Source organism: Podarcis filfolensis (assembly GCF_964270895.1).
Source record: "Podarcis filfolensis genome assembly, chromosome: 16".
NCBI classification, from domain to species: domain Eukaryota; kingdom Metazoa; phylum Chordata; class Lepidosauria; order Squamata; family Lacertidae; genus Podarcis; species Podarcis filfolensis.
Window position 1 is genome coordinate 3,465,025 of NC_139620.1, and position 25,068 is coordinate 3,490,092.

The window sequence follows — 25,068 nt, forward strand, 5'->3', positions numbered from 1 at the left end:
CATTAGAGCTCAAAGTTGTTTAAAAGTTAGTTTAACCTGGAATCCCATGTGTCCAGAGTGGTTGTGATTATTCAGTGGTGTTCAAACGTACTTTATTATTCCTTAACACTGTGCAACGGCCAAATCTGGGATTTCAAAGTATGTCCTGGCAAATGTGTTGTATGTTCAGAATGAAGTGAAGGCATTAGCTGGCAATAGCTATATACGTCCTTGGAAAACATAGCTTGACCTTTGCAATGCACACACATTCCTTAAAAATTCCAGGCAGTAACAGCCCATGATATTTTGCAGCCTGATGTGGAATGGCCAATGGCCCCTTCCATACCAAGTCAAGGTGCATGATCCCAAAGGCCGACCAATATATTCTGGCACCTGGGGCAGAAAATCCCACAAGAATAATAGAATTGTAGGGTTGGAAGGGACCACAAGGGTCATCTAGTCCAATACCCTACAATGCAGGATAATAAACAACAATTGGTTGTCCATTCTTAACACTTTGAGTCACTTTACCCAATGGTAGAGCCGTCCCTGATTCCAGGTTCTTTCATGAACTTTTGCTAGGGGTGTGGCCCTTCAAGTCTCTCTATCTGGCCCTCAGAACTTTCCCCAGGCCACATACACTCAATAGCCCTGTTTTTGCACCTTGGGTGTTTTTGCTTCTGGAAATGGGTCTTTGAACAGCAATAATGCCTCTTCCTTACCTGGATGGAGGATAGAGAGGTGTTAAGTGTGGAGACTATTAAGTCTATTGTGCAAAAGTAATATTTACATGTGCTGTCCCACCCACTTTTGCCTCTGGTCATGTTCACTACTTGGAGTTCAAGACGCTGAGATTCCCTTCCTCTGCCTAATCCAGGCATATCCAAAGTCCATTTTGGGGGCAACTAAAATCATCATCATCATCATCACCACCACACCCTTTCCTGCTGAGTTGGCATTTTATTCGCCCACTCCAGAATTATATAATAAATCCACATTTCTGCCTTTTCCACCAAGATGGTTCCAACTAAAGTGGCCTTAACCCATATCAAAAACAATTAATCATCAATTATTAGTATTATTGTATTGTCTCCAGAAGTAGTCCATAACCCTTTTTCTGGGCCTCAGAACTTTCCTCAGGCCACACTCATGCATTGGCCCTGTTTTTGCACTTCGGGTGTTTTTGCCTGGCTGCAAATGTGTCTTTGAACAGAAAAAATGCCTCTTCATTATTTGGATGGAGGATGGAGAAATGTAAGTGTAGAAACTGTAGTCTACTGTGCAAAGGTAACATTTGCATGTGTTGCCCTGTCCACTTTTGTCTCTTGCCAGTGCTCACTACTGGTATACGGCCTTTAATGGTTATGCAGAAGGAAATGTGACCCTCGGGCTGACAAAAGGATTCCCCATCCATCATTGTAAAGTGGCTTGCTTGCCATTTCTGGAGCCACAGAAGGTTTTTGTTTGTTTCTGTGTTTACCTGACACAGCTTTTATTCCAACATACCTTGAGGTTGTAACAGTGATACTATCCGGCAATTACATAAAGCTTGGGCTGTTCAGAGCAGGACTACAGACATTACATTATTAACTGATTAAGCCCCATAGCGTCCAAGGGATGCTCAGCAAATACCAAGATAAACCAGGATAAATCATCATTTTGGCTGCTTGTCTCAGATCTACCAGGTGGAGCTGACAGGAAGACCTTGCCTTTGGAGACCAATCACTCTTCTTAAAACAGAGCAGTTTGATTTTTTAAAAACTCTAAAGATTAGTTGCCTAATGGGCTGTTCTTTCAGTGACGAACAATCCATTGTGAGCTGGAAATCCTCTCTAGATTAGTGGATAGGAGCACTGGCTGGCAATGCCACAGCGATTCCCATGATTCCTTGCAATTTTAATGAATCCTTCATCGCCAAAACTTAGACCCCAGCTGTTGAAATAACAGAGAATGAGACATTAGGAGAATAATTAACACTTTCATTGTGAACAAGGGGCTTTTCAAGGGTCTTACGATTCTCAGTAAGGAACTAAAAGTAATTATCATGTAGCATTAATATCTCATGTTACGGATGCTTCCAGTAACATGGGCCAAACTTGGGCCCCAAAATGTTGCTGGACTAAAACTCCCATTAGCTAAACACTGAGTCCTGACAACAACTCAACACCCAAGGTTGAAGAACAATGCTTTAGACCAGGCTTCCTCAAACTCGGCCCTCCAGATGTTTTTGGCCTACAACTCCCATGATCCCTAGCTAGCAGGACCCGTGGTCAGGGATGATGGGAATTGTAATAATAATTATTATTATTTATTATTTGTAAGAGGGACACGGGTGGCGCTGTGGGTAAAACCTCAGCGCCTAGGACTTGCCGATCGTATGGTTGGCGGTTCGAATCCCCGCGGCGGGGTGAGCTCCCGTCGTTCGGTCCCAGCTCCTGCCCTCCTAGCAGTTCGAAAGCACCCCTAAGTGCAAGTAGATAAATAGGGACCGCTTTATAGCGGGAAGGTAAACGGCGTTTCCGTGTGCTGTGCTGGTGCTGGATTGCCAGAGCAGCTTCGTCACGCTGGCCACGTGACCCGGAAGTGTCTGCGGACAGCGCTGGCTCCTGGCCTCTTAAGTGAGATGAGCGCACAACCCTAGAGTCGGACACGACTGGCCCGAAAGGGCAGGGGTACCTTTACCTTTACCTTTACCTTTATTATTTGTACCCCGCCCATCTGGCTGGGTTTCCCCAGCCACTCTGGGCAGCCTCCAACAAAGTTTAAAAATACATTAAAATGTCACACACTAAAAACTTCCCTCAAGTTTGTCTTCTAAATGTCAGGTAGTTGTTTATCCCTTTGACATCTGACAGGAGGGCGTTTCACAGGGCAGGCGCCACTGCCGAGAAGGCCCTCTGCCTGGTTCCCTGTAGCTTTGCTTCTCGCAGTGAGGGAACCACCAGAAGGCCGTTGGCGTTGGACCTCCGTGTCCGGGCAGAACGATGGGGGTGGAGATGCTCCTTCAGGTATACTGGACCGAGGCCATTTAGGGCTTTCAAAGTCAGCACCAACACTTTGAATTGTGCTCAGAAATGTCCTGGGAGCCAATGTAGGTCTTTCAAGACTGGTGTATGTGGTCTTGGTGGCTGCCCCCAGTCACCAGTCTAGCTGCCGCATTCTGGATTAGTTGTAGTCTCAAAACATCTGGAGGGCCGAGTTTGAGGAAGCCTGTTTTAGACTAAAGTGTCTCAGAATGGATGGGCAGTGGACTCACTGATATACAATGCTGGCTTAGCAGCTGGTTCTCTAAAGGGTATCCTTACCTATTCTTCACAAGCCAATATTCTTTGCCTTCTTCTGTTCCATATCCAATTACGACAACTCCGTGATTTATATGCTGAGAACACTTTGGATCATCATATACACCTACATACAAAGGATATAGAATCACTTTCAGGTGTGTATGAGCATATGGTACATTTTTGAAACTGAAGCAAATGAAAGTTGCTCTTGAAAAATAGCCCTCCTAGTTTAGGGTCAACAAAATGTGCTATATTCCACCAAGAGGATACAGGAAGCTGCCTTCAGGGCTGCCAAATGAGAAGGAAGAGATGGCACCCATTGATCCCATGTACAGAATCTGATCAGGTTGGTAGCCTAACCTTACTTCAGCAGTGGTTATCTGTTAACATCTTCCACTATAGTGTCAGGCTAGCCTTGTGGGCACAGAGCAGGCTAAGTTAGGAAACCTAGGGGAAATAGCGGGGGTTGCTGTTGCCCTTGGCACCTGCATCACTCTGCCAAATAGCAGGGCCAGCCTTTGCTGCCTCATAACAATTCAGACCATTGGTCCATCCAGCTTAGTATTATCTAGACTGACTGGCAGCAGCTCTCCAGGGCTTCAGGCAGGGGTCTGTCCCAGTCCTACCTGCAGACACCAGAGATTGCACCTGGAACCTTTTGCATACAAAGCAGGTGCTGTACTGTTGCGCTACAGCCCTTCTGCAAACAACGTTGGGGGAAGCAGGTATCAAAGATGCAAAGGTAAAATCATAATGGGATATTAATTGGAGGAGGGGAGGAAGTAATAATACTAGAGTAGTAACCTAACTCCTTACCAAGTTTGGAATTGGTGTTTTGGTAAGGGGGAGTTTTGAGAAAATGTTAGTAATGTCCTGGGAAGTTATGTAGCCTGTTGGTATTCAGTTGGTGGGGTTCAGGACCAACTAAATGTAGGTCACATCAGCACTGGAGAGAAAATGAGATTGGTACACCAAAGCAAGAGAGAGGGAAGAATAGTTCTAGACAGGCCAACAGTAAAAGTGAGAATAATACAAGGCATAATTTATTTGTTCTTAGTGGGTCCTGCATTGCTGTTTGGGGTTAAAAATGGGTCAAGGTTGTGGAAAGCTTGAAAAGTATCTATGGAGAGAACAGCAAGGAATTGTCAAGGATCACACCCAATTGAATAATTTCTTGAAGGAAAGGTAAAATTGTGGCTTTCAGAAGACCGTTAATCTGTGTGCATGCATGCAGACACACACAACCAGCCCTGTCTGAACAACTTGCCTGCACAAAATGGTTGACCTCACTGGGATAGCAAAAGAGTCTGCTTCTTTGCATGCCAAAGAGGGTTGAATCCAACTAAGTCATACTCAGAGTAAACCCACTGAAATTAGTGGACTTAAGCTAGTTTTGATGGGCACAAAAGAAAGCACTGATTTTGGTGCCCACCCATGTTCATCTTATTCAGTGCTGTTTCAGTTCCACTGCAGTTCGGCTTCCAAAAAAAGTGACTTTACTTGTAAATGTGAAGGCCATTCATTTCCATGCAAACAAAAGATAATAAAAATGGGGTGGGGGGTGGAGAAGAGAGAGTCATTGATTACTGTATATATTGTTCACAGACTGAAAACAACAACAGCTAATACTGTTTGTATTTACTGGATGGATTTCCACTCCAGACATGAAACAAATAAGTAAGTGAACAGCTGGCTATTTCTGCTCCTATTCCGTCAGAATTCTCTTGTGTCCCTTGATTTCCAATGAGTCTATCCAGAGTATATTTGCAGGGAAGCACGGTAGAACTCACCTCGCTTAAACAGGAAGAATGACATTAGCCTTGCATCTATACCAACCGATACAGGGCCAACATTGGCTACGGCATCCATCAGGGCAGCTTCATCTCCATATGGGAGAGTAACATATTTAGAGCAGGTAGCAGCTCGTGCAGAGGGGTCATAGTGACACGTTCCATTCTGAAAGAAAAAGAAGATAAAGTTGCTTCTTTGGCCTCCATGGGTTTCTCTAACAGTATAAGATCTTAAGAAGAATTCTGAAGCTGGATCAGATCAAAGGGGCCCGCCTTGTGGGTAGCAGGTTTTTAAAAGGTGTGCAGTAGTGACTATTGCTGACACTTAGGGCTGGATCTACGCTGACCTGTTTAATGTTGTTATAACGATATTAGATGTATCTAATCTATATCTTAGTTAAATAAGTCAAATAATTTTAGCTGATTTGGCAACTAAGGCACGGGTTTTAATTTACACAAATATTCAGGTGAAAGCAACCATGTTCCTGAAGAAGAAAAAAGAACAACTTTGTTTCAGATGCATACAATAAGCAAATATCATCTTAGAAGAGGTACGTCTTTGTATGTAAGTACAATAAATGTAATTTATTTGCAACAGTCTCTAATGCATTGCTAGCAATCATGGCAGGATATATTCTGAAATAAATCTGAAATAAATCTGCAGATGCACTCTGTAGTGTTTAATGTTTACATTCAATCTAAATTAAATGATACAAACCTTGGCTTCATATGGGTAGGAAGCTTCCGAATCAATGCCGTTGTTGTCTATGATATACTGGAAGGCAGCCTCCATGTAGCCTCCATTGCACCCATGGTTTCCATACTTACTGGAGCAGTCAACGAGGTTTTGTGCACTGAGAGACACCAGTTTCCCTGTTCTGAGTTTTAGCTGGCCTTCCAGGGCCCCAACAGCACTAAAGGCCCAGCATGAACCACATGCACCCTAAAATGGAGAGCATCAGTTTCAAAGGAAGAAATTGCTAAGTTCCAGAGCCTTCGTTCTCATTTGTTTGTGGAGAGATTAGACAACATTGTAGCAGGCATTTCCCCACACTTTCCAGTGCACTTGCCAATCACTTTCCTTATCGCAAAAAGTCTGATTTTTCTGGAAGCTGGTTGTTGTGCAAGTCCTCGCAATCAGCTTTAATTGCACAATTTGAATTTGCTGAGGTGTGATTGAATCCCACCCAAAGACAGTGATGGTCTGGAAATGCCAAAAGACCCTCTCTTACCTGGTTCTTAACATCTGTGACACACCCTTTCTGCCTCCAGTCTACAGTGTTGGGGAGGACTCCCAGACTTCGCACATAATATGTTGAATTGTGCATGCGTGAGTCAGGAACTTTCAACCCAGTCAACATAGCAGTCACCTCCTCGCTGGTCTACATGAAGGAACATATTCCAGAGATGTTGCTGTGTTAGGTGGTAGCTTCATGAAGCAAAAGCAACCAAGAGTCTTGTGGAAACTTAAAGACTACCAATTTTATTATGGCATAGAAACTTTCATGGATTTCAATAAGATGCATAAAGGAAGTTCATTAAATCCAACCCATCACTACTCGGTGCTAGCTCTGTAACACAGCTAAAGCACCCTCCTTCAGTAAGATGAAAATGTTAATACTGAAATCTACGTATGAATTGGACTCCCCTCCCCTATTTCACATTTAAAAAGTAATGTTTAGGAGGAACCCTAGAAATGAAATGAAAATTTTCCACCTCTCTCAAAATTTTATTGCTGTAGTTTTCCTCAATCCCAGCAGGAAGTTGATTCAGCCAGTTCCAGTTATTTGGTTTCAATCAGTGGCATATTTGTTCTAATATGACAGAATTACCAACATACCCATCAATCATGTTAAACATTCGTTTACTAACCATATCCCCCAGATGATTCATGCCAAGTTCATAGGAATGTAACCCCAGCGAATGTTCGAGGTTATGCAACATGATAAACTGCAGATTCCTTTCCCAAGTCATACGTCGACCACCTTCCTCTTTCTTAAAAAAAAAAAGAAAAATGCAGAAGCTCACATTGTTTATGAAGGGAAATTTATCTATTATTATTACCATTGCTATTTTATAAATTTATATGCAACTTTTTCATATAGATGTGCTGGAAGTGGCTCACATGACAGAAAAACAAAAATGCTGATTGATACATAATTCCAATAAGAACCAAATGCTACATCATTTCAAAACATAACACGGCAATCACACAAATCACTCAGTTTGATTATGTGAAGACGATAACATTTTAAGGTTGTCATAAGGCAAACTATCAATAATTAAAACATACCAAAATGTATTTATTATTTAAACTAACATAAGACTGTTTTCACCTTACAATTTAAAGTTTGGGTCAATATTGCCATATCTATACAAACAGAACCCAAACTCATCCCAATGCCTGCAATTAAGGTCACATCTACACTTAGTGCTGAATCAACAAACGTCAATCCACAGAAAGCACAAATTACCATTTGCTCTGATTCAGCATTAAAGATGGGGTTTTCCTGGGGAAAACAGTGGCAGGTGAGGGAAAATGCTCAGACACAGACGAGGAAATAGGAAAGTGTGGACCTGTGCCTAAAAAGCACAGGGCAAAAGGTAAGTATGGATGAGTCCTAAGTATCCCACTACATCAGAGTTGTTGATTAGTATCTGTACAAACAGAATCGGTCCTTTGGGCCTGTTGGTTTCTGCCCACAGCCAGCCCATAGTGGAGGATGTTGCAGAAGTTTATACTTATTATTGTGATATGTGCCGTTTATTGCCCTCTGCTTCAGTTTTCTAACTGATCAAACAACTGTTATATCTACTTAATGTCTGCTCGTGTTCTCTAGGACAGGAATGGGGAACTCAAGTGCCTGCCCCCCCCCCGATCTTAGCAGCTGAAGCTGGTGAGAACTGGGGTCTAGCAACATCTCAAGGGCCCCAAGTCTGCCTCCCCTACTCCATTATCAGACCGGGCTGCCTTTGCATTAGGACTATCTTGGCTCTCACTCCAGCTGCCTTGACTACTTGGCCTTGCTGCAGACCTGGCCTGATACCCCTGGAATTATTATTCTGTCTCAAGGCTTTCAAAGCCTTCTGTGTGGGCTCAGTCATTTGACCCAGACTTGGTTATGCTAAGCACATTTCCCTGTCTATGGGGATGGACAAGATGGTGCCCTCACTACACCCCATGTACAGAGGCCACCTGGACTTGTCTTTATCACACTGACAGCAGTAGTCTATCTTAGGTGGGTTGTGTGGCACACAGCTGTGTCCTCCCACCACCTTGCAGCAGCTTCTCACCATCACCACCTCTATGTCTGCTACCGGAGGTAACTGCCTCACTCTACCCAACTGTAGGGTCACAACTGCTGAAGCATCTTCCTCAGACTCAGTGGATAGCAGTTCTAAATTAGCCCTTGATGGCATCCATCTCTGTGTTGTATCCAGTGCTAGTCCTACTCAGACTCATTAATGGACACGACAAACTTAGGTTCATTGTTTTCAGTGGGTCTGCCCTGAGTAGAACTAGCATTGGAGACAACCCTCTGACACCTCTTGATTTCCTGCTACTTGCTTGCTCCTAGAACTGGTGGGGCTTACAACTACAGTGGTACCTCGGAAGTCGAACAGAATCCATTCCGGAAGTCTGTTAGACTTACAACATATTCGGGAACCAAGGCGCGGCTTCCGATTGGCTGCAGGAAGCTCCTGTAGCCAATCAGAAGCTGCAACGGACGTTCGGGTTCCAAAGAATGTTCACAAACGGGAGCAATCATTTCCGGGTTTGCAACATTCGGGAGCCAAAACGTTCTACTGGCAAGGCGTTCGGCTTCCAAGGTGTACTGGAATTTCTACACCCAAGCTCCAATGCCGACAGCTTGTGCCCATACCTCATTTTTGTATGTTTTGCCATACTTTTTCTTCCAAAGCTCCCAGTGCCTGTTGAGTGTGGGGTCCTTCTCCCAGTATGCAGACGAAGCAGCAGCAGCAAATGCCAGGAAAACACAGGCCCACAGTTCCATCCTGCTGAGGCAGACACAGAAAGCTGGTAAGTACGGGGTTGCTGGTGTCATAGCGATAAGACAGGTGGCTTCCAGGGTGAGGTGAACCCTGGGTAAGCACCTGGAACCCCTGGAATCTCTCACCACTTGGAGATTGAGATGCCATTCTTATGTTCTTAATCTGGTATTTCAGCACCTGGGAGAAACATAGCCTGCAGTCTTCATTGTAAGCTCAGTCTATATCCAGCCCTCGTGGCTATGTGTATATTTTAGGACCCACCCTATTCCTCAAATATTAATATGCTATAAATTGTTGTTTTTTAAATTACTGTGAGCAACCCTAGGACCTTAGGGCAAAGGGCAGGTACTAAATAAAATTAACAACAACCTCTAGCCTCCTTTTCCAACTTTCCTTTTGTTACCTACCTCACCTGAATAGTCTTCCCCTTTCCATAACATTTTGCCCAATAAAGAGTTCTGCAGTGCCTAAAAGCTGGCCACAGTTTATGGGTTGTTGTTTTTTTTTGTTGTTGATCCTAATAAAAGTTACCCCTATTTTACTTATTTAAAAGCATTTCAAAACCCCTGTGTGTGTGTGTGTGTGTGTGTGTGTGTGTGTGTGTGTATCTCAGCCTTTTGGAGGGTCCCCTCCCCTCTTATGGACCTACACCCTTTTCAAAAAGAAAAAATTAAGTTACTTCCTCAATTGCTCTGAAAGAGATCAGTAAAGGCGAGAAAAAATCTCTTTCTCCAAGTCTCTCCTTATAAATACCTACCTGAATGCCTTTCAGCAGGCTGAGGCTGGGTGTTCTCTCTTGACCTCTTCTTTAGAGTGTAAGAAACCTTCCTGTTCCAGGAGCCCCTTTCTTATGTTGTTTCTCTGGCTGAACCTTTCAACAACACTGCTCCTGCTTCACCCGCATGCTGTTGATAAAAAGGCTACTTTCGATTTCTTATGCTCAATGTCACATGAGCCTCCCCACCCCAGTAAAGGAAATGCCTTGCTTTCATTACAATGGTGAGCAATCTGAGCATGCAAGATGACTGTGAATAGATTTGTTACATCTTCAGGCTTGCTAGGAGATTATGAAACAAGGAAAGTTTAGCTTGGTTCCCCACTTCACAGGATGCCCTGCATTTGTTTTCTGCATCTGCATCTCTCTCTTCACAGATTGTGCTCACACAACCAGTAACTGGGCTGCTTTCCCCCACTGGATGTGTGTCTATATTATTAAGATTTAAACTAGTTGCGAAACACATTGAAGGATATATGATCTGGATCAAGCCAGATTAGAAATGGATGAATCTGTCAATTTCAGTTCCTCTCAGTGTCTCTCCTTTTTTCCTGTACTGAATTTAGTTTACAATTATTTGTGCATCAGTTGCAATGGGTTTTTTTTAAGTCTTCACTAATGTCTGTCAGCATTTTTCTTAATACATACATTTTTAAAATACAATTTTCCATAATACAATGCATTGTTGGTCATTTCCCACTAATATTTGAATTTGTGGGCAGATACTTTTCCCTAATGCCCACAGTTTTGATTGGTGAACTGCACTGCAAAATTTGGAGATGGGCAGATTTTGAAGGACAGGTACATCTCAGTTTGTGTACTAAGTTTGGGAAATGTGACCTAGGAAGTTCACTGATAAATGTGACCCAATCCAAATTCTTCCCCCATCCCTAATCCAAGTAAAGCAAGTAAAGTTACTAGTACTGTACAAGTAACCAGTAACAGATCTGTCCTCCCTGAGTCAATCTGTTAGGGGCAGAGGAAGCTGCCTTATACTGAATAAGACCCTTGGCACATCTAGCTCAGTGCTGTCAACACTGACTGGCAGCAGCTCCCCAGGGTTTCAGATGAGGTGTTTTCCCAGCCCTTTCTGGAGGCATCAAGGATCGAACCCGAAACCTTTGCTTGCAAACCACGCGCTCTTCCACTGAGCCATGATTCTTCCTTGGCCTTCCTTCTTCCAGTTTGATATTGGTGATGTAAACAGATGGCACAAATTTAGGATGCAGACGTCTCTCAGAAGTTGTGAGTCATGATGGCTATGTGAAGCCTCCAGGTCTAGAGGCAGCCTACTACTGAATGCCAGTTGCTGGGGAGAGACAGTGAGAAAAGGTTGTTGGCATCCAGCCACACTGGTAAGCTTTCTGGAGGCATCTGACCGGCCATTGTGAGAAGCAGGATTCTGAGTAACATATACCCACTTTGGCCTGATCCAGCCAGGCTTCCCAAGCCTATAATCACAGAATGGTAGAGTCGGAAGGTACCCCTAATGGTCATCTTGTCCAATCTCCTGCAGTGCAGGAATCACAGCTAAAGAAACCAATCAGGAGGTCAGGCAAGGAGTCAATTGACTTTGCTGGAATGTGGAGAAGCCTTTATAAAAGACTCTAAAGGACCCCTGACCTTAGGTCCAGTCGTGGCCGACTCTGGGGTTGCGGCGCTCATCTCGCTTTATTGGCCGAGGGAGCCGGTGTACAGCTTCCGGGTCATGTGGCCAGCAGGACTAAGCCACTTCTGGCGAACCAGAGCAGCGCATGGAAACGCCCTTTACCTTCCCGCCGGAGCGGTACCTATTTATCTACTTGCACTTGACGTGCTTTTGAACTACTAGGTTGGCAGGAGCAGGGACTGAGCAACCGGAGCTCACTCCGTTGCGGGGATTCGAACCGCCAACTTTCTGATCAGCAAGTCCTAGGCTCTGTGGTATAACCCACAGCGCCACCCGTGTCCCATAAAAGATCTCTAGCCCCTCTCAAAAACCTGAAGCAGGAAGGAGTCCCTAGAATTTGGTGGGCCATGAAAATATAAACTGGTTTAACTTTAGTGTGGCATGGAGGGAGCTGGCTCATGTCGAACCCAGAGACTGTAAGAATTTGGCTTTGCTGTACAAGAAGCAGCTGGGCTGAGGGAACAAGTGGTTTTTGACACTTGCCACAGCGAAAGGTCCTCTTTCGCCCACACGTATGCACTGGGGCCTGACTCTTGAGTTGAAAGCGGACCAAGTCACTGCACTCAACAAAATTCAGCTGGTGCCCTTCCTGTAATCACCAGAAAGGAGAAGCAAAACTTGACCCAGCTGCTGCCAGTTTTCTCTTCCTGAGCTCACTGATGCTTTCTGCACCCATGCAGACAGTTCAAAGTCCTTGTTTTAACTTGCAAAGGCCTGAACAATTCAGGTCCAGGAAACCTCAGGGACCGCCTGAACCCTTATATATCCCAGCTCAATCGCCGAGATCATTTGCAGGAGTGTTGTTGGTCATCCCCCAAGTTGGCAAGGCTCATTTGACATCAAGAAGAAACCAAAGTGTCTTCTGTGCCAACTTTTAAACACCTGCTGAAAACTTTTCTATTCTGCCAGGCCTATGCAGGAAATTAAGAATATGCCATTGCACAATGGTTAATTGATGCCTGTTTTTAACTCTCTTTTTTAAAAACAAAAAAACAAAATTATTTTATGGTTTTATGTTTCAATGCTGTGAACTGCTTTGGTTTCTTTTTAAATGGCATAGTGGTATAGAATTAAAAAATAATAATAGTAAACATTTCAAAAAGCCAGGCCAAGTTGGACCAAGTCTAGAAGTTTTGCTCCCTGCAGCGAAGGACAGGATGGCATGCTTGTTTCCCACTCATGTTCAGGACTGGTACTTGAATCTCACTTAGGAGCGCAGCCCTAAGGATTTGAATATGGAACCTTCTGCATGAAAAGCTGGTGTTCTATCACAGAGCTACAGCCCTTCCTTTAAAAACAACAACCTCACGGTTTTGAAGAAACGGCCAGTTTGAATAGGAACTGAGAAAGTTGCCTTATGCTGAGTCAGGCAGTTTGTCCCACAAGCTCAGCATTGTCTTCAGTGACTGGCAATAGCTTTCTGGGGTTTCAGGTGGGACATTTCCCTGGCCCCATCTAGAGATGCCAGGGATTGGACCTTCTGCATGCAAAGCAGAAGCTCTGCTACTGAGCTAATTGCTAGTAAATCCAGAACAAAAGAAAACTCTTTGACACAAGGTATTGCTAGTTTTGGGAAATCACCCCACCCCACCTTGGTTGGTGGCCACTGGTTCACATGGCTTTTTCAAAAATCCAAAAGGTTGAGCAAATTCATGGAAATCCATGGCCAATTGCCAAGACTGAAATCAAACCTCCAAGTCCAGATGCACTATATCCCTGAATACCAGGCAGATGGCAGGTGACAGCTGGTCCCTTTGTGCCCTGTTTTGGGGGCTTCCCAGGGGCACCTGGCTGACCTGAATTGGAAATAGGATGCTAGATGGACTGGACCCCAATTCCTCTTTGTCATTATGATCCCAGCTTGTAGCTGTAGCAGCGATCCAGTGGCAGCAACTGAGTCAACCTGAGACCACTCCCCCACTCCCTCCCCGAGAGACTGCTGCCCCCTTCAAGATTTCATTGAAGCACCACCTCTTCACCTCCAGGCCTCACACTCCTCTAGCCCTGCTGGCCCAAGCAGATAATGCACACAAAAAGCATTCATGGAGTATAAAAAGGACTTCGTTGAGACTTGCTTTTAGCAAGTTGCCTGCTCCTAGGGCTTTCTCTGAGTCCCTTAAAATTCTGTCCTTGACCACCTTTGTTCACTTGATTGCTGGACCTTGCTGGGCTGCTTCATACCCACAATATGACCTAGCACGCCTGCTGGATCTTGCACCCTCCTGACTGTGGGCTCCACCTCACCAGGACTGGTCATTCATGGAGGATGTGGCTTGGCTCACTTGCTTGAGTGATCTACTCTGTGTGTTCCTTCCTGCTTTCTCTGCTTGAGGATGTTCTGATGCCCTGATTTGCACGCACCAGGCATGTGGAACCTCAGGCTCCGATGCAGTGAGCAAATGCAGCCCTTCAGCCCTCTCTATCTGGCCCTCAAGACCAAGTCACACACCCCTCATCAGCCCCTGCTTTGCATCCTCCCCTTGTAGGTTGTTGCCCTGCAGGGATGTGTCCTTACACTCTGAAAACGCTTCTCACTTGCCTGGATAAGAGAGGAATACCCAAGTGTAGAGACCCTGGCTCTTTCGCGTTGGGAAAATTTTCATTCTGGGATCCAAGAATCAGCTCAATAAAAAGATCTGCATTAATCTATGCTGCATTTTGTATTGGCATTGAAGTTGGGGTAGAGAGAGAATGTGTTCCTAATATTAGCAAGTTTCCCATTTTTCTTGCAGAGGAAGAACCAAGAGACATTTTGTGTTTAAAAAAATGAAAATGAAAGAAAGCTTTTTAATATGCTGTCACAGACAACTGCCTATATCATTGCAGCAAAACAGCTTTCACGGAAGTCCCTTGTTAGTGCTCCTTAATGTCAGCTCAGGAAGCCAGCCATTTGCTGACACGAGGGCCACTTCTGGTGTGGCAGTGCATGCATGGACTGGTCACATCTTTGGGAAGCTGGCCAGGTTGGCAATCCCGCAGGCGTTGTCCATATTCCGGGCCATCAGGATGTAGCCCTTGTTGCCCCAATCGTCCCCCCAGCTATAGGGAGGAGAGGGAGAGAAAAAGAAAGAGAGAGAGAGAGAGAGAGAGAGAAAGAAAGAAAGAACGTGGATGAACATTCTCTGTCAGCCAACACATTAGAAAATTCAGCTAACCAGGCAGGTGAGATGTCACTTCTGTTTTGTTTCATCTGCTCTGGGTATCTATTCATTTCCTGCTTCTACTTAAAGCGGTGGTGACTGCTTTCAAAAGCCAAAATCGCCTGGGACCAGGAACGTCAGGAGTGTAGAGATGCAATTTTCATGTGCAGGAGTTGCCCATGAGTACGAAAGAAGCCGGGTGCTGGATCAGGCCTATCAGGGGCCCATCTAGTCCAGCAAGCTGTGTTCACAGCGACCAAAGGCCCCCAAGAACCTTGGAATCTAGACTGCCTGCCTCTGGACCTGGCAAGCTGGAACATGTCCAGAGGAGGGCTGATCCTCTGGAAACCAAGTCTTATGAGGAACGGCTGAGGGAGTTGGTTATGTTTAGCCTGGTTGAGAGGAGATGGGATAACCATCTTCAAATTTCTAAAGGGCTTCCACATCAGGAATAACTTTCTGACAGTAAGAACTGTTTGACAGCGGAACAGACTCCCATGAAAGGTGGTGGTGGACTCTCCTTCCTTGGAGGTTTTTAAAAAGAGGTTGGGAGGCCATCTGTCATGATGTATGAACTAGCTGTGATTCCTGCACTGCAAGGGGTTGGACTAAATGAACCTTGGGGCACCTTCCAACTCCAATTTTTTTATTCTATGATATCAAAAAAGCTGGATCAAGGCACTGGGAGCCCATCTAGTCCAGCAACCTGTTCTCACAGCGGCCACCCAGATTCCTGTTGGAAACCCACAAGCATCTGCCTCTGACTGTCAAAGAAACATAGGAATCTGCCTTATACTGAAGCTCTGTACACGCTGTATCTTTAAAGCACATTTGAAGCACATTCTTTCACCCAAAGAATTCTGGGTACTGTAGTTTACCCCTCTCAGAGTTACAATTCCCAGCAAGTCCTTAACAAACCACAAGTCTAAATATAGAAAGGGCAAGGGGATATTCAGGCCACTGGCTGATAGATGGTGGATGTTTGTCCTCCTTCCAGCCTCGCAGTTAAAGTCTCTTAGCCACCTATTAGAGCTCCCCAAACCCACCATTCTTGGACATACTTTTAGAAAACTTCAGATATGTACCTGTTTTTAACAATCCAGTGCTTGGTGCCTTTCTGAGTCCCATAGCCCACGGCCAGGACAGCATGGTTCATGTTGCTGGCATCACATTGCTCGTCGTAATACACACCTAAGGAAACCAGAAGGGGCAGGGTGTGACTCAGTTTAGCCTATCGCAAACTCTGTCTATGGTTCTCAAAACGGGATGGACAAATTAGTCGGTTTTAGTGCCTCCTTTTTCCAGTCTTAAATTCAGCTACTGCAGATCTTTCCTGCATAGTGTGTATGTGTTTTAAAATAAAAAAGTTCACCTTGCAGAAAAATGCCAAAATTGTACCGTGCATTTCTCCAGTGCAGTGTGGTGGTTGAACTGTTGGACTAGGACCTGGAAGAGACCAGGGTTCAAATCCTTCCACTTGGCCACATGGTGGTCCCTGGGTGTGACTTTGGGTTGGTCACTGCCTCTCAGCCTAACCTACCACACAGGGTTGTTGTTAAGCTTTGAGTGTCATACTAGGACAAGGAAGTCTAGGGTTAAGCATCCCCCTCAGCCACAAGGTTGTTGTGGGGGTAAAATGAGGAGAGGGAGAACTATGTAGATGCCGCCTTGAGCTCCTTATAAATGCAGTTAATTATTTAAAAAAAAGTGTGTAATATTTTGCCTTATACAGTTTGGCATGCCATTTCCCCAAATATTATGCCTTTCTCTATGTAACTGCCATGAATCTATGGACGTTTATGCTGACTTTCCCCCAATCTATGCATTCTTGTTTCCCATTTTGCTGCAGTAGTCCATCCTCTCTTACCTCGGCTGTAGAAGTGGAAGGAGGCCAGGCTGGCATCGATGGCCACAGCGATGGGGCCTATCCGGGCAACAGCTCTTTTCAGGGCCTTCTCGTTCCCCTCAGGGATCTCCCTGTAACCACGGCACTTGGCAGCTTTACCAGTTGGGTTATACATACAGTTTTCATCCTGCAAGGTGGATGAACAGGAGAGGGTGAATACAGAGCATGGCAGATTGTGCAGAGGAGCAGTAGAGTTTGGGTTTGGAGCTCAGGTTTCCCATTACCTGGCCGATATATGGGTAGGAATCGTCCGAATCAATGCCTCGGTTCTCCTTCACGTATTCAAAGGCATGGGTCATGTAGCCGCCCCCGCAGCCATCATTGTCGGTGACGCAGTCCACCAGGTTCTGTGGGCTGAGGTTAAGCAGCTTGCCAGTCTTCCTCTTGAGCTGCCCCTCCAAGGCCCCCACGGAGCTGAAAGCCCAGCAGGACCCACACTGGCCCTGCCAAGAAAGAAGGGGGAAGAAACTCAAAACGAGAAGCGGTTGTGGTCAAAACAGCCTTTCCCCAAAACGGCGTGCTATTTGGCCTTGCTTGTGCTCCAGGGTGAATAAGTCTTCTGCATCTCTGCATTGGGTATACAGTATGATTGGATTAGTCCATGGCTCCCAAAAACAGAATTAGCATTTATTATCATTACCACGGCTCTCAAAACACAATTCTTCTTAATTATCATTAGTATTGCTCCCCAAACAGAATTACTCTTTATTGTCATTACCATGGCTCCCAAAACACAATTCTTCTTTATTATCTTTATCATTTGGGAGTCATTATCATGGCTCCCCAAACAGGATAACGGCTATTATTATTTGTGCTTATTATTTGTGTCTTTCCTTCCGAAAGAGCCCGGCGTGGTTCTGAAGGAGCATAAAGACACAACCACCCACACACAACAGCTAAAAAATTCTCCTCTGTGAATTTGTCTAATCCTTTAAAGCCATTCAGGTTGGTGGCTCTCACTACCCCTTGTGGGAGCAAATTCCAGAGTTTGACTATGCTGTGCAGTGTGTGTGTGTGTGTGTGTGTGTGTGTGTGTGTGTGAAGAAGGCCCTCCTTTTGTCTAAAGTGGGATCCTTGGACCAAAGGGAAGGAGCAGAAAAGCATCACAAGCCATGCAGGGATGACTTAAGGCCCACCCAGCAAGAAGCTGTAAACAGAAAAAAGAGACGAGGATTTTCACCTGATTCTTGACGGGAGTAACATAGCCTTTCTTTCTGTAGTCCATTTCGTCAGGAACCCTCTTTTCCCAGTCTGGGATGTACAGGGTGTCGTTGGTTTGTTTGCGTGAGGAAGGGACTTTGAGCCCCGTCATCTTCTGAACAACTTCTTCACTGGTCTGGAGAAGGAAAAACAGCAAGCGAGTGAAAGGTGGATGGATGCATTTGTACTCTGTGAGTTGCATTCTTCATTTTTTCCAACTATATTCTGCTTAACTCTGTAGTCTTTAAGCGGTACGCAACAGGATTACCCCCAAATGCTGTTGTTGCCCAGACAGGCTGATAGCGCAACAAAGGGTGTGGGGACAAAATAACCCGAAACAAACACCAGAACATTAGTGGTATGAAAAGTTACAGGATTTCAGCAAGAAGTTACAGGGATACGCACTGATTGGAAATGAAGCAGTGTGACCGCCTCAAACGCTTGCAGGTGCAAATAGTATTGAAATTAGGATCACGTGTCACAGCCTGGATATTCATCATAAACATGAATCGTCATACGTGTGCTGTAAAAAGAACTTCTAGAAGTGTCCCAGGTTACTAGGTTTTTCCGAAACTGGAGGCCAGGGAGACATTTATAAAGAGGTGGTGGAAGGGTAACAGAAGTGAAGCTGGATTAGCAGTGGAGGCAGGTGGATGTAAAAATAAGTCAGCCTTTCGTAAGGGGTTGGTCAGCTAAAATATTGGCAGTTACCACCATCCCCCCACCCAAGTTAAAAGGTTACCAATCTTCACTTTTGGATTATTTCGCTGCAGAGATGTCCCCAGCAAATTTCTACCACTAGCATTACCTACCATATCTCCCAGGTGGTTCATAGCCAATTCAAAAGTGTGCCTTCCCAGAGAAAATTCCAAGTTATGGGTGTTGATGTATTTAAGGTTCTTCTCCCATACAAGCCTCCGGGAGACCTCATCCATCTGTAGGTTACAAAAAGACGAAAGGTTAGTTCAATATCTTAATGTACAGGATAACCCCTGGTGGCCCTTGGTCCAGAAGCGCCCCCCAGCCAGGTTTCACCTGGACCCCTCCTGACCACCTGCTGTTCTGCCGGGAGCAGAAACGGTTTCTATTGTGTGCAAAGGGCACAATTTCAGGTATTCCCTCTGCGTGAACAAATTGTTGCTAGCAGAAAGGTAGATCTTTGTTCCTCGCAATGCTGCACAAAAAGCAGCCCATCTTGCAACCACTAGAGTTGTTCCGCAAAGATTTGAGGAGGATTTCCAGAACCAGCTAGGGTCAATGCCCCTTCCTGCCTTGCTGCCCAGTCCCCCTACCTTGCCATTATATTCCTTCCTGTGGGTTTTCTTCCAGAGTTCCCACTGAGAGTCCAGCATTCCATCAGGAGAGCCATCAGTAGCCTTGGCTATTGGCAACAGGGCAGCTAGTATGAAGGTGGTCCACAACATCCTGGAATGGGAGAAAGGAGGGCAAGGATGAGGAAGGGAGGAAAGTATCAGGTCACATACACACCGTCCCTTTAAAGCACATGGCTTCCCCCAAATAATCCTGCGGACTGGAGCGTAGCCCTCACAGTGCTGCAATCCCCAGCACCTGGAACAAACATCTGTTCCCAGGATCCTTTGCAGGAAGCCACACGCTTTTAATGGATGCTGGATCTGATTTGGGAGTAAGGATGCACAGGATCAAACCCAGCCAGCCACCCACCCAGGAAGTTTAGAGTGGGACCTCTGGCCAGTCCTCATCTGCCAATCTTACTGACCTCACTGGGTCATTGTAAGGTATAGCACGAGGAGGGGTGTTGACTGGGTAAAACCACGTATGCTTGTCCTGAGCTCTTTGAAGGAAAGGCCAGCTCTTTAGATTGGTAAAGTTTGCTGAGTTCAAAAAGAAGTGAGCTGGTCTTGGTAAGTTTGGGGTCCCCCCTCATTCTGCCGGGTGGGGCGTTGGACTGCTGCCTCCCAAAACCTACCTGGACGGCACTTCTGCTGAAAACAAGTTATTTTTCTGTCTTCTACAGCCCCTTCCCCCCTCTCTCTCCCCAAAACCCGTCCTTTGAAAGGACTAGGAAGATAAAAGAGTCACGTGCAGCGCCACAGCTGGTTCCCATTTATACACTAAACAGCGCCATACGTCATCACTTTCAGCAAAACCAAGATCTGGTTACCTTTGTTCAGCTCCGTAGGGAGTAAAAAAAAATAAACCGAAAAACTGGGGCAAGCTAAATCTCAGTGGAATCCTGTAGGTTCAGGGCTTCAGACAGGAGCCTTTCACAGCCCTTCCTAGAGATAGGACTGGGCCTCTAAGGGGATCTTTCAGAGGATTTTTTGTTCCTCCCACCCCCCAAAATAAAGTAAGATTCTAGTCCTCTTGGTTCTGAAGAAAGGGCTGATTTAAAGAGGAACGTAAGAAGTAGCTGTCTTATCCTGAGTCGGGCCACTGGGCCTATCTAGCTCAGTGCTGTTGACGCTTGGCTGGCAGCAAATCTCCAGGTTGCCAGAGAGGGAGTCTCTCGGCAACATCTGCAGAGGACCAAAGGTCCCCCCATTACATGCCTGATTTAGATGACTGACAAACCACCGCAAGGCTGTAGCAGTGATGGCCAACATGTTGCCCTCCAGATGATGCAGGTCTAGATTACCATCGCTGACCATCGGCGACATTGGTTAGGGTTGATGGGAGGTTTGAGCCTTAAGGAAGGTTTGAGCCTTAATAAGGGATGAAGGGATCATAGATCATAGGATCATAGAGTTTTCCCCACCCACTTCCCACCCTAGAAGGGTCGTCTAGTTGATGGAGAAGACATCTTTGATTTGGCCCATGTTTCAATGCAAACCCACATAATTTGTGCTTCTCTCAAAACAACACGTAAACTGAAACACAGCCATCCTTCAAAATTCACCGCTCTCCAGATTTTGCAATGCATTTCTCTGATGCTCAGTCGGTTAGAGCATGGTGTGGATAATGCCCAGTTTGCAGGTTCAGTTTCCGTAAGGGACAGCTGCATATTCCTGCACTGCAGCAGGTTGGACTAGATAATCCTCACAGTCCTTTATGATTCTATGATATGCAACCCCAATCTCCCAAACGAGTATAAGAATTCATATGAATAAAAATGCAGTTTAGTGAAAACTGCAACCAAATGTATTATGTTAAATTCCCTGCAAACAATGTGTATATTGGGCAAAAATTGCATGCAAAAAGATGTTTATCAGTTGAAATACATGCTAAATGCATTTTTAAAAAATAAATAAATCATGAAATGATGCAGAGGACTGAAAAAAGCAGAAACCGAAATTGGTAGACCAGTCACCCCCTCTCTTCTACAGCTGTCTTACCTGAGTTAAAACTCAGCCACCGAAGTTCTCTTGCAAGGGCAGAAGTTGCTTTTTAAAATACCCAAAGATTGCAACTGAGTGGACAAATGCCCGCGGGCTGCTTGGCTTTATGCTGAGCCGGTTTTGAGGAAGTCTAGCCAGGCGGTGGAAAATCTGGGCTGTTTGTCTCAGGCAAAGTTTACTCAGGATTGCAGACTGACCCGTGGTAAGAGAACGAGGGGGGCTGGGAGTGGGGAGGCCTGGCTGCGGGAAGAGGATCAACTTCCTCACATGATCCTTTGGCAAAGATCACATCACTTTTCCAGCTGGCTCAGGCGGAACTTCAGCTCTGACAGGAAGTGGGTGGGAAAAACAGTTTCCAATCCAGTGCTACTCCTGCTCAGAGCAGAGGGATATGGATCTACTCTGAGTAGAGCTTAGTTAGCTGTAACCTAATAAAGAATAAGTAACAAATTTGCTAGGTACTTTCAAAACATTAAACTCGCTTCGCAAATAACACAAATCCCATTTTACAAAAGGAACAGTAGAAAGTCCTTCTTCATGCAGCACATAGTTAAACTGTGAAACTTAGGAGGCAATGACGGCCACCAACCTAGATTGCTTTTAAAGAAGATTAGACAAATTATTATTATTATATATTTATTATTGCTGTTTAATTAATTTGCATACCACCCTTCATCTGAAGATCGCAGGGCAGTTCAGAACAACAAAATACAAAATGAGAATACAAAATACATAATAAAACAAAAACAGACCGAGAACCCCCCCTCCCAGAAACACATTTTAAAAGCTATAGAATGTTTAATCAGCCAAATGCCTGGTTGAAGTGAAATGATTCTGCATGGTGCCTAAAGATATGTAATGAAGGGGAACCCCTGTAGAAAAGGCCTGTTCTTGTGTTTCCACCTTCCAGATCTCTCTTGGAGGAGGGCCTCTGATGATGATCACAGGGTCTGGGTAGGTTCATATGGGGAGAGGTGGTCCACTTAGAGTTATCGCGGTCCCAAGCCGTTTCAGACTTTATCGGTCAACACCAGCATTTTGAGTTGGGCCTGGAAACTAATTGGCTACCAGTGTAGTCAGGCTAGGATCGTTGTAATATGCTCAAACCATCTTGCTACGGTGAACAACCTGGCCACTGAATTCTGTACCAGCCGACGTTTCTGAACCGTCTTCAGAGGCAGCCCCACGTATAACACGTTTAGTAGGTTACTGGAGTAGATAGGGGCGCAACTGGGCCATCAACCCAAGCTGATGGAAGGAACTCGGTGTCACCGAGGCCACCTGAGTCTCAGGTGACAGCAATGGATCCAGAAGAACCCCCAAGCTGCATCCCTACTCCTTCAGAGGGAGTGTGACCCCATCAAGAGCGGGCCACCTCCCATCCATCCAGTCTAGGGAGCCACCCATCAAAAGTGCCTCTGTCTTATCTGGATTGAACTCCAGTTCGTTGGCTCTCATCCAGTCCAGCACTGAGGCAAGACACCGGTCCAGCACATCCACAGCCTCACCTGCAGATGTAAATGACAAGCAGAGCTGAGTGTCATCAGCATATCCAAAACTCTGGATAACCCCACTCAGTGGTTTCATGTAGGTGTTAAAACAGCATAGAAGATAAAATTAACGGAGGAGAAAACTTCTGATGGCTGCTAGTCATGATGGCTCTTCTTCTTCCATAGTTGGAGGCAGCAATACTTCTGAATACCAGTTGCTGGAAACCACAGGAGGGGAGAGGGCTCTTGTGCTCAGGTCCTGCTTGCAGGTTTCCAACAGGCTTCAGGTTGGCCGCTGTGAGAACAGGATGCTGAACTAGATGGGGCATTGGCCTGATCCAGCAGGCTAGTCTTATGTTCTTAATAAGATATAGCAAGGCATCAAAGCAACACCATTTCCGAGGATTGTGTTCATTTTTCATGGAATTGGGGAAAAAACTGTTTTGAGAACATACCATTTGGAAAAAATCTATACTCAGGCAGCTGGGGAGTGGTAGGTGGGAAGGGGGAAGAGGTAAAACATTTGTCTGGGCTTCTTTTGACCCAATGCAAATCTTTGATATGCTGTCTCTCAGAGCCAGTGTGGTGCCTTGGTTAGAGTGTTAGGCTGGGGGGACCTGAGAAATCCAGGGTTCAACTCCCCACTTGGCCACAGAGCTCTTACTGGGTGACCGTGGGCCAGTCTCACAGTCTAGCCTACTTCGCAGGGTTGTTGTGAGGATGAAATGGGGAGAGGGAGAAAGAACCACAGACCCTGCCTGCAGCTCCTTGGAGGAAAGACAGGATATAAACATAAGAATAAAGAAATGAATTAAGGTTTGCTTGCCCCAAAGCATCATGGCCTCGTTCGACACAACCCACACGCCTTTATTTGAGTTTCTGCCATTTAGCATAGCGGCATTGTGAGGATCTATCTTGCGTTTTCCTTCTCGAATATTTCTGCAAGCTGCCTTTGATTGTTCAGAGTGTTCAGAGCTGCAGAGATAAAAGAGTAGAATCTCAATCAAGGCTGTTTCTCCTGCTGGCTTTGAAAAGGAGATTTTGGGATTGATTTGGAGCTGGTTTTGTTATTTCCCAGCCCCATCCCTTCCAAATTCTGGGTTGGGCAGGCACAGGGCACCAAAACCTACAGCAGCAGGAATGCAATGAGCAGTTGACCTTGAGCTCACCTTGGTTTGCTAAAAATTGTCATAAGTCAATGCTTGTGCATGTGTGTATATGTATGAATAACAGGGAATTTCCAACTGGAGATTCGTAAGGCCCCACATGACACAGAGAAGGCAAGAGTCACATCTAGCAACACAAAATGTTCTGGCTCCCAAGCAAATGAAGTGGAAGCCAGGCTAATGAGAATTTGATTTCAGAATTCAGACTGCTTTTCTTCACAGTGGCTGCTTGGGGTTTATGTTGTGTTGGTGCCATGGATGCTTTGGGAGAGGGCAGCACACAATACACAGAAATTAGAAAGCAAACGAATGAATACCCCATAGGGGTGGAATCCTTGGGCTTGGGGGCTGCATGTGGTCTCAGGACTCTCCTGAGTGGTGGTGGTGTAGAAATATCTGAGTTTTGCATGATTTGAATATAGCCTTGCATGGTAAGAGTCAGATCCATGACTCCACCTACTTATGTTCTCAGCCCTTCCCACAATTGCATCTGGTCCTGCCCACCACTGCATGTGGCCCCTGAAAGGTTCCCTATTGTAATTTCTTGTAATTCATATTTGGTGTCAGCCACCCTGAGCCTGGCCCTGGCCGGGGAGGGCGGGGTATAAATAAAATTATTATTATTATTATTACTACTACTACTACTAATACTACTACTACTATGAGGGGATCTGGCCCCTGAAAAGAATGTCTCCTGCCCCTGAAATCAAGCTTAAGTATGCAAAACTGAATTACATCCTTTTTTAAAAAGTTTAGGTGGGAAGAAAGGAAAACTAGGAGGTGGGAGATCTTAAATGAAAAGATGTGACTTGAGTCACCAGCTTCACATCAGGAATGTGCTCTTTTTGCAGAAAACTACAATTCTGGCAGCACAGCAAACCAGAGAGGTTTTGATTTTCAAAGGAGAGCCTAACTGCAAACAGCTTACATCCAGCCTTCGCCAATGCGCTGCCCTCCAGATGTCTGAGGACTACAACTCCCATAACCCCTGGCCAATATGGCTGTAGAGCACAGCTGGGAGCACCAGGTTGGTTGGCCGAAATCTCTTTGGGGGACATGTTTCAGAAGCAGGACTCGATCCAGAAGCAGAAAATAACACCTGGGTGCATTTACAATGAAACCATGTGGAAAGTTAAGATGTCAGTCGCCCCCACCTGCAGGTGCAGGTGCAAAAGAGGCTCCCTTTCCCACGATGCATGACTCTTGCTAACATCTGGCAGCTGCCCATGGGTTGCTTGTTTTTGCAGATCAGGCCAGAGGCAGCAGTTGATTTTCAGAGCAGACAGAATTACACAAGGCATAATTATTAATTAACAGGGGGGATTTGACGTGCCAAGG

At 45.4% G+C, this 25,068-nt stretch overlaps 2 protein-coding genes and 1 long non-coding RNA gene across 5 annotated transcripts in view; 1 reads left to right on the plus strand and 2 right to left on the minus strand.

The window, feature by feature from the left end:
- On the minus strand, nucleotides 1–9,968 carry CTSS (cathepsin S). Its single transcript, XM_083591498.1, has 8 exons — nucleotides 9,825–9,968; nucleotides 8,938–9,070; nucleotides 6,926–7,048; nucleotides 6,286–6,435; nucleotides 5,772–5,996; nucleotides 5,054–5,219; nucleotides 3,285–3,387; nucleotides 1–1,911 (listed from the first exon to the last, which is right to left on the minus strand). Exons 2-8 carry the CDS (start codon nucleotides 9,067–9,069, stop codon nucleotides 1,812–1,814), a joined length of 999 nt encoding a protein of 332 aa, XP_083447624.1. The 5' UTR covers nucleotide 9,070; nucleotides 9,825–9,968; the 3' UTR covers nucleotides 1–1,811.
- LOC310751948 overlaps nucleotides 3,325–25,068 on the plus strand; it is a 25,184-nt gene continuing 3,440 nt past the window's right edge. The window contains exons 1-5 of one of the 2 annotated variants that reach the window (XR_014542710.1): nucleotides 3,325–3,418; nucleotides 5,521–5,618; nucleotides 8,977–9,095; nucleotides 17,778–17,948; nucleotides 24,582–24,757. This is a non-coding gene — a long non-coding RNA (uncharacterized lncRNA). Of the gene's footprint in view, nucleotides 3,419–5,520; nucleotides 5,619–8,976; nucleotides 9,096–9,879; nucleotides 10,067–16,500; nucleotides 16,609–17,777; nucleotides 17,949–24,581; nucleotides 24,758–25,068 lie in introns of those variants that run through there. The other variant, XR_014542711.1, reaches the window with a different exon arrangement.
- CTSK (cathepsin K) lies at nucleotides 14,269–21,342 on the minus strand. 2 transcript variants are annotated; one of them, XM_083591479.1, is made up of 8 exons: nucleotides 21,072–21,342; nucleotides 19,050–19,182; nucleotides 18,570–18,692; nucleotides 17,738–17,893; nucleotides 16,782–17,000; nucleotides 16,519–16,684; nucleotides 15,737–15,842; nucleotides 14,269–14,550 (listed from the first exon to the last, which is right to left on the minus strand). In XM_083591479.1, the coding sequence occupies exons 2-8, from the start codon at nucleotides 19,179–19,181 to the stop codon at nucleotides 14,451–14,453; spliced, it is 1,002 nt and encodes a 333-aa protein (XP_083447605.1). In that variant the 5' UTR covers nucleotide 19,182; nucleotides 21,072–21,342; the 3' UTR covers nucleotides 14,269–14,450. The 2 variants fall into 2 exon arrangements, with proteins under 2 accessions (XP_083447605.1, XP_083447606.1); XM_083591480.1 differs by lacking the exon at nucleotides 21,072–21,342 and adding an exon at nucleotides 19,706–20,414.

Excerpts from the sequence above, each read along its gene's own strand:
- CTSS (XM_083591498.1), bottom strand. The coding sequence starts at position 9,069 with ATGGAACTGTGGGCCTGTGTTTTCCTGGCATTTGCTGCTGCTGCTTCG. Across the intron at positions 7,049-8,937 it reads GCAAAACATACAAAAATGAG|AAAGAGGAAGGTGGTCGACG; the intron begins GTATGGGCACAA and ends TTTTTTTTTAAG. Across the intron at positions 5,220-5,771 it reads CCTACCCATATGAAGCCAAG|AATGGAACGTGTCACTATGA; the intron begins GTTTGTATCATT and ends TTTTTCTTTCAG.
- CTSK (XM_083591479.1), bottom strand. The coding sequence starts at position 19,181 with ATGTTGTGGACCACCTTCATACTAGCTGCCCTGTTGCCAATAGCCAAG. Across the intron at positions 17,001-17,737 it reads TTACTCCCGTCAAGAATCAG|GGCCAGTGTGGGTCCTGCTG; the intron begins GTGAAAATCCTC and ends CTTTCTTGGCAG. Across the intron at positions 16,685-16,781 it reads CCTACCCATATATCGGCCAG|GATGAAAACTGTATGTATAA; the intron begins GTAATGGGAAAC and ends TCCACCTTGCAG.